At 40.1% G+C, this 15308-nt stretch overlaps 1 protein-coding gene across 1 annotated transcript; it reads right to left on the bottom strand.

Annotated features, from left to right (window-relative positions):
• Positions 1–7339: 7339 nt before the first annotated feature.
• LOC123925115 (olfactory receptor 2A12-like) lies at positions 7340–8287 on the bottom strand. The gene has a single exon (XM_045978278.1). It carries the CDS (start codon positions 8285–8287, stop codon positions 7340–7342), a length of 948 nt encoding a protein of 315 aa, XP_045834234.1.
• Between the last annotated feature and the right edge of the window lie 7021 nt (positions 8288–15308).

Raw genomic sequence — 15308 nt, 5'->3', positions numbered from 1 at the left:
AATCCCACCACAGTGGGCACTAAAGAAATGCAAATGAAAATAGTAAATTACTTTTTTGCCTTTGATAGGTGATGAGTTTTTAATTTTATTTATTTATTTGACAGAGAGAGACACAGCAAGAGAGGGAACACAAGCAGGGGGAGCGAGAGAGGGAGTAGTGGGTCCCCTCAGAGCAGGGAGCCTGATGCAGGGCTTGATCCCAGGACCCCATGATCATGACCTGAGCTGAAGGCAGACGCTTAACGACTGAGCCACCCAGGTTCCCCACGTGCATAATTTTTAAAGAGAGTCAGAGGTGGCTAGAACACTGTGAAACACACACTTCCATACATTGCTTGTGGGAGTAGGAATCCATCTTTTTGCAAGGAGATTTGGCTTTATGTAGCAAGAAACTTAAATATGTTCATAACTTCTTACTTCTACTCCCAGGACATTTTAGGAAATCGACATCAAAAGGGCAGGAAAACTAGCACAATCGTTTTCATTCTGTTAGTTAAATAGGAAAAAGTTGGAACCAACTGAAAACATTCTGTAATTGTTCGTGAGCGATTAAAATATTTTATGGTATGGCCACATAATGGTGTACTATGCAGCCACTGAAAATGTATTTTATAAGAATATTTAATGATGTGAATGCTCATAGCATGGTACTGAGTGCATAAAGGCAAGAAAGAGCTGGGAAACAGCATGTTGTGATCACACAATTAACAGTCATAAATACCTTTTCACCCTTGAAGTCAGACATTAACGCTTAGAATAGGAGAGAGGGCCACTGAGTCATACATCTGTACACACACACATACACATATGCACACACCTGTGCACACACACACACACACACACACACATACTCCCCAACTTTTCAAATTAACAAATTAATAAACTAACAGGGCAGCTTACCTTGTCTGTGTTTTCAACTCATTCTCTTGCTACCCTCTTGCCCCAATTTAATCTCACCCTCAATCACAATACATCCAGTCATCTGGCAAGTCATGGCTTTCAACAACCCCATCCACTGTATGGACCCCTTCCCTCACATCCACACAGCAGGGATGAAATCATGGACTCCCAGGAAGTCCCAGTGAACAAAGACACACAGTGTGCCTGGATAGGGTCTCTGGCATTGTCACAGACATTTCATTTTTTTTTTCCCCAAACAGGACAAACCTCTTCCATTTCTGGAACAAGCTTCCCCACAGAGCGTCCTCAGCAAGTCCCATCCAGAGTATCTCAGATTTCTCTGTTCAGAGGTCTGACCATGTCTGCGGTCGTGGCATGCAAACTCACTCCTCCTCCAAAGAGCTTCTGGTGATTTCCTATTTCCATTTCCTACTTCTGTTTCAGTCAATGTAGGCAATTTAACATTTTTCTTGAAAACTGTCTATTTTATCTAGGTTTTCAAGTTTACTGGCATCAAGTTGTTTTTTAAAGTTTACTGTATATGTAGGACTGTATCCCCTTTTAATTTTTTAAAATGTACCTTTCTTCTCCCTTTATTCTTTGAACAGTTTTGCCAGAGGAGCATATAATTTGTATTTTTTTAAGATTTTATTTATTTATTTGACAGACAGAGATCATAAGTAAGCAGAGAGGCAGGCAGAGAGAGAGAGAGAGAGAGAGAGAGTGAAGCAGGCTCCCTGCTGAGCAGAAAGCCTAATGTGGGACTCGATCCCAGGACCCTGAGATCATGACCTGAGCCGAAGGCAGAGGCTTGACCCACTGAGCCACCCAGGCGCCCCTGATTTGTATTTTCAAAGAAACAGATTACAGCTTTGTTAATTAACCTTCTACACATTGATTTCCGCTTTTGTCTATATGATTTCCCTCCTGCTTGCTTTCTGTTTACTCTAGCCTATCTTTTTGAGTGGAATGATTACCTCAGTATTTGCGGTCTTTCTCATTTTTTAAAAAGATTTTATTTATTTATTTGAGAGAGAGAGAGTGGCAGAGAGAGAGAGCACAAGAGGGAGGAGGGTCAGAAGGAGAAGCAGACTCCCCGCTGAGCAGGGAGCCCAAAGACAGATTCCATCCTGGGATCCCGGGATTATGACCTAAGCCAGAGACTGATGCCTAACCCACTGAGCCACCCAGGCACCCTCTTATTTTGTAATAAATACCTGTAGAGCTGTAAATGTCCACCCAAAGACTTCTTCATCACTTCCTACAAAGTTTTATATGTAGTGGTTGCCACTCAGTCCTAATCTTGGTCTGTTCTGCTACAGTGCTCATTATCATCACTAGAATTAGCTCAAGTCAACCAATAAATACAGAAATAATGTCATTTTGAGTGAATCTCATTGGTTCATACCCACATTTTTTTCCCCCAAACACATTCACATTTTACACAACCAAGTACTAGTCATTAGTCCAGATCCTGATTGTATGTCAGCCAGAATTTTCCCAAGGCCATACTATGGCTAGAGCATTTCAGGGAAAAAAAAAAAAATCTCTTCAACCAGCCATATTCCAGGGTTTGGTTGTTTGTTTGTTTTTTTTTTTTTTTCAAGATTTTCTTTATTTATTTGAGAGAGACAGAGAGAGCACAAGCAGGGGGAGGGGCAGAGGGCAAGGGAGAAGCAGACTCCCTACTGAGTGCAGAGCCCATCCCAGGACCCCGAGATCATGAACTGAGCCGAGGCAGACACTTAACAGACTGAGCCACCCAAACACTCCCCAGCATCACGAACTATTAATCATATGCAAATTACAGCCACGGAGAGGTGTCACTCCACTATTACACTATTTAGTCTGGTATATTGACTTACATAAAAAATACTGACTGCACTCAGTGCTGGAAAGGATGCAGGGTAAAGGGATCTCTCCTACAAAGCTAATGGGAATGTAAAACTGTACAGCATCTCTGTAAAACAGTTTGGTATATGCTTTTTTTAAAAAATAGCTGTATTGAGGTACTGTATGGTGACTAACATAATACAATAAAAAAATTAAGAAAACAAAAAACCCCCCAGCTGTATTGAGATATAATTTACATACCATAAAACTCATGTACTTGAACTATGTTAATTCAGTGGTTTTTATTATATTCACAGGATTGTGTAACTATCACCACAATGCAATTTAGGAACATCTTCATCACCCCCAAAGAAACTCCATACCCATTAGCAATCACTCCTTATCACCCTGCTCTTATCCCTAGGTCTGCCCAATGACTACTAATTTACTTTCTGTCTATAGATTTGCTTGTCCTAGACATTTACATAAGTGGAACTGTATAATACACAGACTTTTCTGACTGGCTTTTCTCACTGATTACAGGAATCATCCATTTAGTGTGTATCAACTGTTCATCCCTTTTTATTGCAAAATAGTATTTCATTGTATGGATAAACCACATTTTATCTACCCATTCAGTTGATAGACATTTGAGTTGATTCCACTTTTTGGCTACTATGAATAATACTGCTAGGAATATTTATATACCAGTTTTTGTTAAACATATATGTTTAATTTCTCTTAGCTATACATCTAGGAGTGGAATTGACAGATCATATGATAACTCTATGTTTAACGTTTTAAAGAACTATCATACTATTTCCCAAAGCAGCAGTACCAGTTTACATTCTTACCAGCAATGTGTAAGAGTTTCAATTTCTCTACATCCTCATCAGTACTTGTTAATGTAGTTTTTTAAATTGTAGTCATCCCAGTAGGTATGTAATGGTATGTCATTATGGTTTGGGTTAGAATATTGTTTTAAGCATACACATATTATATGACTCCAGCAATCACATTCCTGGGAATTTATTCTAGGGAAAAATAACTTACTATTTTTAACTTTACAGAAATATTCATAGCAAATTTAATCATAATAGCCCAGAACTAAAAACAATGCAAATGTGCTTCAACAGGTGAATGGATAAACTCTGGTACCTCCATACAAGAGAATACTACTCAGCAATATAAAGGATCAAACTACTGATATGTGCAACAATCTAGATGGATCTCAAAGGCATCAGGCTGGGTTTTAAAAATAATTAGCCTTACAAAGTTATAGACTTCATGATTCCATTTGTGTAACATTTTCAAAATTAAAGTGACAGAAAAACAGATCAGTGACCATCAGTGCCAGATTTCTCTGTGGTAATGGAACAGTTGTGTATCCTTATTGTGGTTATATGAAGCTATGAATTTAATAAAATTCATAAGACCATATATCCCCAAAAATGAGTACAGTTAATAAATGGTGAAATTCTAATAATGTCTATAGTTTAGTTATTAACATTGTGCTGATGTCCGTTTACTGGATGTGATAATGTACTACAGTCATAGATGTCATTATTATGGGACAGCTAGATTAAGGGTACCCAAGAGCTCAATTTACTATTTTTTGCAACTTCTTGTGAATTGTAAATTATTCCAAAATAAAAATATTTTTAATAGCTCCTATGTTCTGGTAGAAACTGAAAACCTAACTATGGGTCATCACATGATAAGACAAACAAAATGGCCCATCATAAACTGTGTTATCATATCCATAGCATCATCCAACTGGACACACACAGAAGAATTTTATTCTAAAATGGAAATTTTATATACAATGAGATCTAGATGGTGAGCTTCATAAGTATTCACCAAGTCTCCCATGGTTCTTGCTCCTACTTTACTCCCTCTCCCTCAGTCCCATTGGAAATGCCTTATAGCTACTTAACAGAGCACGGAAAGGCCTAGTTTAAGGCAGCACTGAGTACGGTAAAAGAAAATTGTTTCCATGAGTAGAATTTTAGATAGTATATCTGGCTGTCTGCTTTACAGGGAATGAGAGAGGCCCCTCGGTGTGGCTATACACTATTTCATGGGCAGTTGCTAATGGGATGGAAGGGTGGCCAGAAACTTGGAAAGAAGAAGATTGGAGGATTAATGATGTGAGCTCTAGAGGAAGTCATGTGGATGTGCCTCTCCACGACCCAGAATATGAACATAATTGTGTGATACATATATAGGCAAACTGAGCTCTACTGTGGGGAGTGTCTCTCAATAATCAGGTAGACTAGATGATCCATCTGTAGATTGGTCAGCCTCTTTCCTGAACCACACAAGTGCTTGCTCCAGCCATTGCAGCATAACAGAGACTATGTGTGGACTCAGCTGCATGGAGTCAGCCTCACCAAGGCTGAGATGGCCACTGCCACTGCTGTGTGCCACACTCCAGCAGCAGAGACAGATGCTGAGCTTTTGATGTGGCACCATTCCCTGAGAGAGCTTCCAGTTACCTGGTGACACATAAATTACATTAGATACTTTCCATCATGAAGGGGCTGCAGTCTGTCCTCCCAGAGATGGATGCATATTCAGGTTTCCTACCTGACGCATCTCTGACGATTCACCATTAATGGTCTGATGGCATGTGTTATCCATTGCCATAGTACCCATGCAGCATCATCTCTGAACAAGATATGCACTTTATCTCAAAAAGTGTGAGAGTCAATTGCTTCTTGGCCTTTTGGCTAAGATCAAGTATAAAAAGTGTGACAGTCAACTCACTCACAGAATTCAGTGGTCTCCCATTGTGCCCAAACACTCAGAAACTCCTGGGCCTAAGAGGATTGTGGAATTACTGATTTAAGTTTTGATTATCATGCCATTTGGGGGACAACATTTTGTAAGGTTGTAGTGCTATCTTATAGAATGCACTTTATGACTTACACCAGTAGTCACTCTATGGTACCATTTTCCTCTGAAAGAGAAGGCATAGATCCAGGAGCGAGGAGATGTAACAGGAATTGTCCATCTCACCAATATAAAATAGCTTCCCACAGAAATTTTTGTCCCTACAACTTTGAAGTTGTGCTCAAAGGAGGAATTCATTCATTCATTAGGGAGGAGATCTATGGTTCTGATTAATTAGAAACTGAGATTGCCTTCTGGTCACTTTTGCTAAACCAAGTGGGAGGAGGAATGGCTTCTGCATTTCTTAACTCCTGAATGATGCTGGTGATACTAATCCTTGATTAGCAAGAGTCTAAATCTTGAGAGAGAAGCTGTGATTGAATCAATAACCTCAGTACTCAGGTAGTCATGCCTTTGGGTAATCCCATGCCCTTGAGTTTAGGCTGGACCTAGTAGTGAGCTTCTCATAAATACCCTGAAAGTGATGGGAAATCATGTTCAAATTTAGGTTACAAAAGATCCTTGCTCACTCCTGCTCATGACCTCCCTGATGAAGCCAACTGCCAGGTGGGGAGCTGCTCCAAGGAGAGGCCCACATGGAAGAAACTAATGAATGCTCTGTACAACTGTCAGGAAGAAAATGAGACTCTCAGTCCAAGAGCCAGGAACTAAATCCTGGTGACAATCAGGGGAGTTTGGAAGAAGATCCTTCCCCAGTTAAGTGTTAGGATTTCTGTAACTGGTGACTTGATTGCAGCCTTGTGAGAACCCCCTAATCCGGAGGATCCATCTAACTTCACTCAGATTCTTAACCCAAAGAAACTACAAAAAATAAATGTTTGTTGTTTTAAACCACAAAAAATGAGGATAATTTTTTACACACTGATAGGTAACTAATACAAAGGAACACAAAGAGTCACAAGGAAATTTTGGGGGATGTTGATGATAATGATCTTGATCATGGTGATGTTTTCACAAGTATATATGTATTTCACAACTCATCAAATCGTATACTTTCAATATCTACAGTTCACTATATGTCAATGTACTTCAGTAAAGTGGAGAATACATTATGAAAGTGTCTGAGTGGGAGATTTTCCCAATTGTTGGGAGATTTTACTTTCCCCTTCAAATATCACTTCACTGAGACAGAGTTCCTTCTTTTAGTGACATGAGGGCTTATGTGACCAAATTCATACTTTTCTAATAGTATTGAATGAAAAGTGCCCTGTATTATTTTCCTGAACCCTATTTTATATGATCACCATTGCCTTTCTTAAACTATTCTGTCTCCAGAACTTGTCAAATCCCTTCTGAGCTACAATGATGTCACTGACTTAGGAGGCTGGAAGTCATCTTATGCCCATCAATTTGAATTTATTTCATGAGTCCAGAGCTCAAGCGCTCATGTTCATGTTCATTCAGTGACAGAAAACATGAATATTGATGCCAATTTTATGCCAGGTCTTGTAAACTTGTGATACAGAAATGAATCAAATATAGGTGTGCCTTCATGGAGTCCCCTGTCTGCGGTCTTTATGCTTGAGGGAAACCTACTGCCATAACCTTCTGGGTTTTCTCATGTTATGATCTTACTTGGTCTAATCCATGAATATATCATATGTGCCTAGTGGATGTTGGAAAGAATTTGGATGGAGAAGTCAGTAGGTTGTGTCCCAGGTTTGGTGCTGGTGCCCATGCTTCCGTAACTTCATTCTGGTGCTTTGCCCCAGCCAGTCACTTTGAGGAAAGCCCTCTTCACATCTTTGTTCCTAAGACTATATATGATGGGGTTGAGGAAAGCAGAGATGATGTTGTAGAATAGAGCCAACTTCTTGTCCTCTTCTGGGGAAGACTCAGAACCAGGTCTCATGTACATAACCATACATGGTATGGAGAACATGGTGACCACAATGATGTGGGAGGCACAGGTGGAAAAGGCCTTGAGCCGCCCTTGGGCTGAACGAATCCTCAAAATGGCAGCAAAAATATTGATATAGACAACGATGATGAAGGAGAGTGGAACCAAGAGAAGGATGAAGCCCAAGATGAAGTCCACCTGATCGTTGAGAGATGTGTCTGCACAGGCTAACTTTAAGACTGCAGGTACTTCACAGAAGAAGTGATTGATCTCATTGGGACCACAATAGGGAAGAATCATAGCAGAGACAGTGTATATCAGGGCACAGCTGATACCCCAGAATCCACAGAAGGCCACCATTGACCCACATAGCAAAGGGCTCATGATGACTTTATACCTCAGGGGATGGCAAATGGCCACATACCTGTCATAAGCCATGATTGCGAAGAGCCAAGACTCAGTGATTCCTAGCATCAAGAATATGTACATTTGGGCCACACATCCAATGTAAGAGATGGTCTTCTTCTTGCAAACCAAGTGTACCAGCATCTGGGGCACCGTGGTGGTGACATAGCCCATATCCATAATGGATAGGACACTGAGGAAAAAGTACATAGGTGTGTGGAGGCGGGAGTCCATGCGTATCAAGGTGATAATGAGCCCATTGCCCAGAAGGGTGATGAGGTAGAGGAAGAAGAAGACACTGAATAGAATAACATTTATCTCTTTGTTATGAGAAAATCCTAAAAGAATAAACTCAGTAAGAGAGCTATGGTTTCCCCCGAGCAAGTCTTGCATCCTTCTCCTGGTATAGAGAAAGAATAGAGCCATAATCATTCATAAAATAAAGTTTCCAGATTCAAACCCTGATGCTACTCTTTCATTAGAAATGCCAAGTACCAGGGTGCCTGGGTGTCTCAGTTGGTCAGGTGTCTGACTCTTGGTTTCAGCTCAGGTCATGATCTAAGGGTCTTGATATCAAGCCCTGCATTGGGCTCCACGCTCAGCAGGGAATCCACTTAAGATTCTCTCTCCTCACTCTGCCCCGCCCCAAACCCCTGCCCACACACACACACTCTCTCTCTCTCTAAAATAAATTTAAAAATCTTTAAAAAGAAGAAGTGGCAAATATCAGTAGCAAAATAAGTGCACATTAGGACACCCACAAAACTGAGGACTAAAAATTTTTAAAGAATTTCCATTTCATATGAAAGAGCATGTTAATATTGTATTACTTAATCCCAGTTTATTCTGAGATCACAGATAATAAATTTCATACTTCAAAATGTAGAACTTATAAAAGAAGTGTTCAAAACTGTGTTCTGCACTTCATGAACTTGCACAATTCATGCGGCTCATAAAGGATTTCTAAGTGGTCAAAAAATTAATCGGACATTTGAGGATTCTAGCACCTGTTGAGAGTTTCATACCAAATGAAGATTTCTGCCCCTTGTTTGAAGCTCTTATCAAATGGGCTTCAGTGGGACTACCTGATAGGTACTCTAGAAATTTAGAAACATAGTTATTAGATATCTGACTCAATCCAGAAAATAACCATTATTTGGAAATAAATTATACTCCATGAAAAGTGAAAGTCATGTGTTTCCGTGGACCAGCAGTGGATAATACATGAGACAGAGACAGGGGAAAGGAAGGAGGGAATGAGGAAGGGAGGGAAAGAGGGAAAGAAACTACCATGCTAGGATACTATACTCAATAAATAAGTTTTTTAAGTAATCTTTAAGAATCCTTAAGTAATCCTTAAGAAATGAAAGCTGTTTGTTCTCCTCACACCAAAAAAAAAAAAAGAAAAAAAGAAAAGAAAATCCAGATAATTAACTACTAAAAGACTCACAGTAAAAGAAATATTAAAAAGCTTTTTTAGGCTAAAGGAAAATGATCCCTGATGGAAGTGTGCAATTAAGAGGAAAAAATGAACACCAGGAATCATAAATGTGTGGGTAAATATTAGAGAATATTGCTTAAAGCAACAAAAATGGCAACACATTACTGGAGCTTACCTATACACATAGAAGACTATATGACAAAAATTGTCCAAAGAGTAGGAAAAGAAAATGGATGGAAACCCTTGTTAGATTTTGCATTGTTTGGGAAATGGCCATTTAGGTGAGGTTATACTAAGCAAATATGCATATTTTAGTCTCTAGATCAGATGTCAGGGCCCTTTTACTGTAAGGAGCCAGAGAATAAATATTTGGGCTTTGTACAGAATACAGTCTGTGCAAAATATACTGCAGTATATTTTTTGTACTTTTAAAACCTTTTTAAAAATGTAAGGTATGCAGAAGATATGAACAGACACTTCTCCAACGAAGACATACAAATGGCTATCAGGCACATGAAAAAATGTTCATCATCACTAGCTATCAGGGAGATTCAAATTAAAACAACATTGAGATACCACTTGACACCAGTTAGAATGGCCAAAATTAGCAAGACAGGAAACAACGTGTGTTGGAGAGGATGTGGAGAAAGGGGAACCCTCTTACACTGTTGGTGGGAATGCAAGTTAGTGCAGCCACTTTGGAGAACAGTGTGGAGATTCCTGAAGAAATTAAGAATAGAGCTTCCCTATGACCCTGCAATTGCACTGCTGGGTATTTACCCCAAAGATACAGATGTAGTGAAAAGAAGGGCCATCTGTACCCCAATGTTTATTGCAGCAATGGCCACGGTCGCCAAACTGTGGAAAGAACCAAGATGCCCTTCAACGGATGAATGGATAAGGAAGATGTGGTCCATATACACAATGGAGTATTATGCCTCCATCAGAAAGGATGAATACCCAACTTTTGTAGTAACATGGACGGGACTGGAAGAGATTATGCTGAGCGAAATAAGTCAAGCAGAGAGAGTCAAGTATCATATGGTCTCACTTATTTGTGGAGCATAACAAATAACATGGAGGACATGGGGAGATGGAGAGGAGAGGGAGTTGAGGGAAACTGGAAGGCGAGATGAACCATGAGAGACTATGGACTCTAAAAAACAACGAGAGGGTTTTGAAGGGGCGGGGGGGGGGGTGGGAGTTGAGGAACCAGGTGGTGGGTGATAGGGAGGGCACGTACTGCATGGAGCACTGGATGTGATGCCAAAACAATGAACACTGCTATGCTGTAAATAAACAAATAAAAAAAAATGTAAGGTTTACCAATCCCTGTTCAATAATTCTTTAAAAAATAGCAAAATTCAAAATATAGTACAGAATATAAGGGGAATAATTTAAAGTTTCTGATTAATTTGAAAAAAAAAACAGGAAAAGTGGAATGAAGAAATGAAGAACACTTGGAACAAATAGGAAACAAGTAGTAAGATGATAGACCCAAAAATAATTACAATAGTAACTAGATTACATGTATTTTACTAAGCAAGCCCACTGAAAGTCAAAGATATCAGACAGGATTTTTAAAACCAGTAGCAATGAAAGAATTCCATAAGGAAAGGAATTATCTTTAAATACCAGTGAAGAGGGCGCGTGGGTGGCTCAGTTGGTTAAACGTCTGACTCTTGATTTCCACTCAGTTCATGATCTTGGATTGTGAGATCGAGCCCAACCTCTGCACAGGGTGTAGAGTCTGCTTGGGATTCTCTCTCTCCCTCTCCCCTTCCCCAGCCCTCCTTCCTCTCTGGAGAGAAAAATACCAGAGAAGAACTGGAAGCACAATTTTTAGATTATCAAGACAGTACCAGTCAACTCAGGACTATCTTGCCCCTCGCTTCATCTCTCTCTTACTGCAAGCCTGGCAGTGGCTGAAGCCACTGGGATTTTGGATGAGGAACTGACAAACTAAAGCATGGAGAAACATACCATACTTCCTTCTTTTGACAGCAGGCAGCTTGCTACAACAAGCCTAACTCAATCTGGAGAATTATGGAAGGCATCCTACAGGAGGTAAGAGTCAAGCTGGTCTTTGAAAAGTCGGTAGATCCTAACTAAACACAGGGGAAGTGCAGAAAAGGATATGCCAGGCAGAGAGAGTCATCTGTGTGAAGTCATGCAGCATAAGCTAGCCAGAGAGTGATGAGAGACGGGATAGAGATGTAGGCAAGGGCAGACCACAGAGGACCTATCAAGCCCTGCAAAACAGGCTAACAAGGGTGGATTTTATAGAAAATAAGATAAGGAAGGGACACCTGGGTGGCTCAATTGGTTAAGATAAGGATACACCAAACAGACATGACATCAGGCTTATTCCTGACATCAGACAATCACTCTGACTGCAACGTGAAGCCTGCAGTTATTCAGAGAGGAAAGGGTGAGCATGGGAGTGATTATTGACATGAAAGGTCAGTATTAGACAAGAGTCTTTAGGAGGTGGGATCTACAGAAGGGTAAGTGATTAGGGAGTGGTAAGAAAGAAAGATGGGTCAAGAATGAGTTTCAGGTTTGGATAAATGGGTGAGTGATGGTGCCTTTCACTGAGGTCAGGAGCATAGGAGTGGGAATTTTGGGAAGGAGGTGAAGAGGACACATGATGAGTCTAGTTTTGGATTCAGGGAACTTGGGAGACTCCCCCCAGTATTGTTGGGTTGATGGTTGAGAGCTGAAGAGAAAGTTCTGAGGACAGGAATCTGAGTGTCCTCAGCACTTCTGTAGGAACTGAAGCCATCAGAAGAGACCACCCAGGGAGAGCGTGTAGAGAGCAAGAAGACAGCTGACAGCAGAACTCTGAAAAGCCACAACTATTTAGGAGCTGGCTTCAAGGACAGAATCCAGAGAAGGAGGTATTGTGGGGCCAAAGATGGATGACATGTGACACAGAAACCCAGGGAGAGACAAGGTCTGCAAGGAGAGGGTAGTCTTTGTGGCCAAATACGCATAGATATCAAGTGAGACAAGAACCAGAAGTGTCTGAAACCAGCCCGTCTTCTGGCTTAAGTACATCTCCATAATTATAGCTCCTGCCCAGATGGTCCCCTTGCATTCCATGGGTCCAAATGCCTACTTGAACTCTGCCCGTGGATGTTTAATAGGCTCCTCAAACTTCTCATATCCAAAACTGAACTCTGAATTTTTCATTACATGCTCTAACTCCTGAATCTCATCTCCCATTACTGTCTCCTTCGCTCACTCCACAAAAACCACACAATCATCCTTTCTAGTCCAACAACGGCCAACTAGACTTTCACTTAAAGACCTTTGCCACAACATCCAGAACTTAGGTTCTCCATTGCCAGATCTCTTTAGGGTGAGTTCTTTTTCTTCCTTCACATATCTGCCTAGTTGTCACTCATCAGAAAACTTCTTCACCATCCTGTCTGAAATGCAGCCATTCTTCAGGTACTGCTTAGTCGGCTCTACTTTTCTTTATTGTACTTCTCACTTCTCAGAAACACTTATCTACTTACCTGACCATTGTCTGTTATCACCAGGTAGTTTGTAAGAGCAGAGACTTTATTTTGTCCACTGGTATAGATCCAGCATCAATCATTGTGCCAAGCATTTGGTAGGAACTCAATTAATATTCATTAAATTCTTAGAGCAGTGTTGCCGATCTTAGACTCCATCCTGGAAGCTATGTTGGAAGGATAAATAGAAGTGATTGATGCCTATCCTCTCCAGTGGGGCAAATTTCAAACTTTCTTTGGAATGTAGAATTTATACTTGTGACCCATGCCTTAAGGAGGTGTATGAACAAGTTGTGGCTCGTGGGAAGATCTATTGTGAAGGTACAGAAATAAATCTGAGCAACTGGTAATGTTTTTCCTGCAGAAATTGAAGTTAGGGAGGATGCTGAGGACTGTCTACAGAAGTATATAAAGGGGGTGCCTGGGTGGCTCAGTGGGTTAAGCCACTGCCTTCGGCTCAGGTCATGATCTCAGGGTCCTGGGATCGAGTTCCGCATCGGGCTCTCTGCTCAGCGGGGAGCCTGCTTCCCTCTCTCTCTCTGCCTGCCTCTCTGCCTACTTGTGATCTCTCTCTGTCAAATAAATAAATAAAATCTTTAAAAAAAAAAAGAAGTATATAAAGGGGTGTATTAAGGAAGAAGATAAGAATTGCTCTGCATAGTCCCAAATTTAAAATTAGTATAAATTTTGACTGGGTTATTAGTTTTTTGAGTGTTGAGTTTGAGAAGTTCTTTATAGATCTTGAATATCAGCCCTTTATCTATAATGTCATCTGCAAATATCTTCTCTCATTCCATGGGTTGCCTCTCAGTTTTGTTGACTGTTTCCTTTGCTGTGTAGAAGACTTTTATATTAAAAATATATTTAACATAAAATATATTTTATTTTTTATTATATTATATCATTTTATTTTATATTTATTATTGTATATTTTTAAATAAAATATATATAAAATATATATAAAATAAAAATATTTTATTATTTTTATCTTGATGAAGTCCCAAAAGTGAAGTTCATTTTCACTTTTGTTTCACTTGCTTTTGGAGACATGTCTTGAAAGAAGTTACTGTGGCTGACATCAAAGAGGTAACTGCCTATGTTCTCCTCTAGGATTTTGATGGCTTCCTATCTCACACTGAGGTCTTTCATCCATTTTGAGTTTATCTTTGTGTATCATATAAGGGAATGGTCAAAAAATGGTCAGAAGGCAAGAACAAACACTTCTCTAAAAAAGACATACAAATGACCGAGAGACACATGAAAAAATGTTCAACATCACTAGCCATCAGGGAAATACAAATTAAAACCACAATGAGATACTACCTTACACCAGTTAGAATGGCAAAAATTAAAACAGGAAACAACAAATGTTGGTGAGGATGTGGAAAAAGGGGAACTCTCTTGCACTGTTGGTGGGAATGCAAGCTGGTGCAGCCACTCTGGAAAACATCCTCAAGATGTTAAGAACAGAATTACCCTATGACGCAGCAATCGCACTACTGGGTATTTACCCCAAAGATACAGATGTACTGAAAAGAAGGGGCACATGCACCCCAGTGTTCATAGCATGGCTATTGATGTCCCCAGTAGCCAAACTGTGGAAGGAGCCAAGATGCCCTTCAACAGATGAATGGAAGAAGAAGATGTGGTACATATACACAATGGAATATTACTCAGCCATCAGAAACGATGAATACTCACCATTTGCATCAACGTGGATGGAACTGGAAGGGATTATATTAAGTGAAGTAAGTCAAACAGAGAAAGACAATTATTATAATGGCTTCACTCATATATGGAACATAAGTAATAGCACAGAGGACCATAGAGGAAGGTAAGGAAATCCAAAGGGGGAGAAATCAAAGAGGGAGATGAGCCATGAGAAACTATGGACCCTGAGAAACAATCTGGGGATTTCAGAAAGGAGGAGAGTTGGGGGAGGCAGTAACAGAGTGATGGGTATTTAGAAGGGCATGTGCTGTGATGAACATTGGGTGTTATACTTATCTAATAAATCACTGAACACTGCTTCAAGGACTAATGATGTACTATATAGTGGCTAACTGAATATAATAAAAAATAAAATAAAATAAAATTAGTATGAATTTTACCAGAATGCCAAGCACAGATTGACTAGAGGATGTCAGAGATGTTCATAGACAGAAAGGACTGTTCTGAGAAGAAATGAACTCGCTGTTTTTGTTGAGAGCTTCAGGCTTAATCTAGCTGACCATATGTCAGACACACAGTGGGATCAGCTTAGTCTAAGAGAGACGTGGAGCAGAACGGCTGCTGAGGTCCATTCTCCCTGGAGAAGTTAAGGACTTTCACATCTTCTCTGTCCTCTTTATTATCTAACTTTATCTTTTTCCTACAGAGCACTGTAGCAGCCTCTCACTGTGCCTTCCATCCCCCAGTTCCACACACTCACTCAATCCTACAGCATTTT

The sequence above is a fragment of the Meles meles genome, chromosome 1 (genome assembly GCF_922984935.1).
Source record: "Meles meles chromosome 1, mMelMel3.1 paternal haplotype, whole genome shotgun sequence".
NCBI classification, from domain to species: domain Eukaryota; kingdom Metazoa; phylum Chordata; class Mammalia; order Carnivora; family Mustelidae; genus Meles; species Meles meles.
The sequence above is the reverse complement of the archived record's forward strand: the minus strand, read 5'-3'. Positions and strand labels throughout refer to the sequence as shown.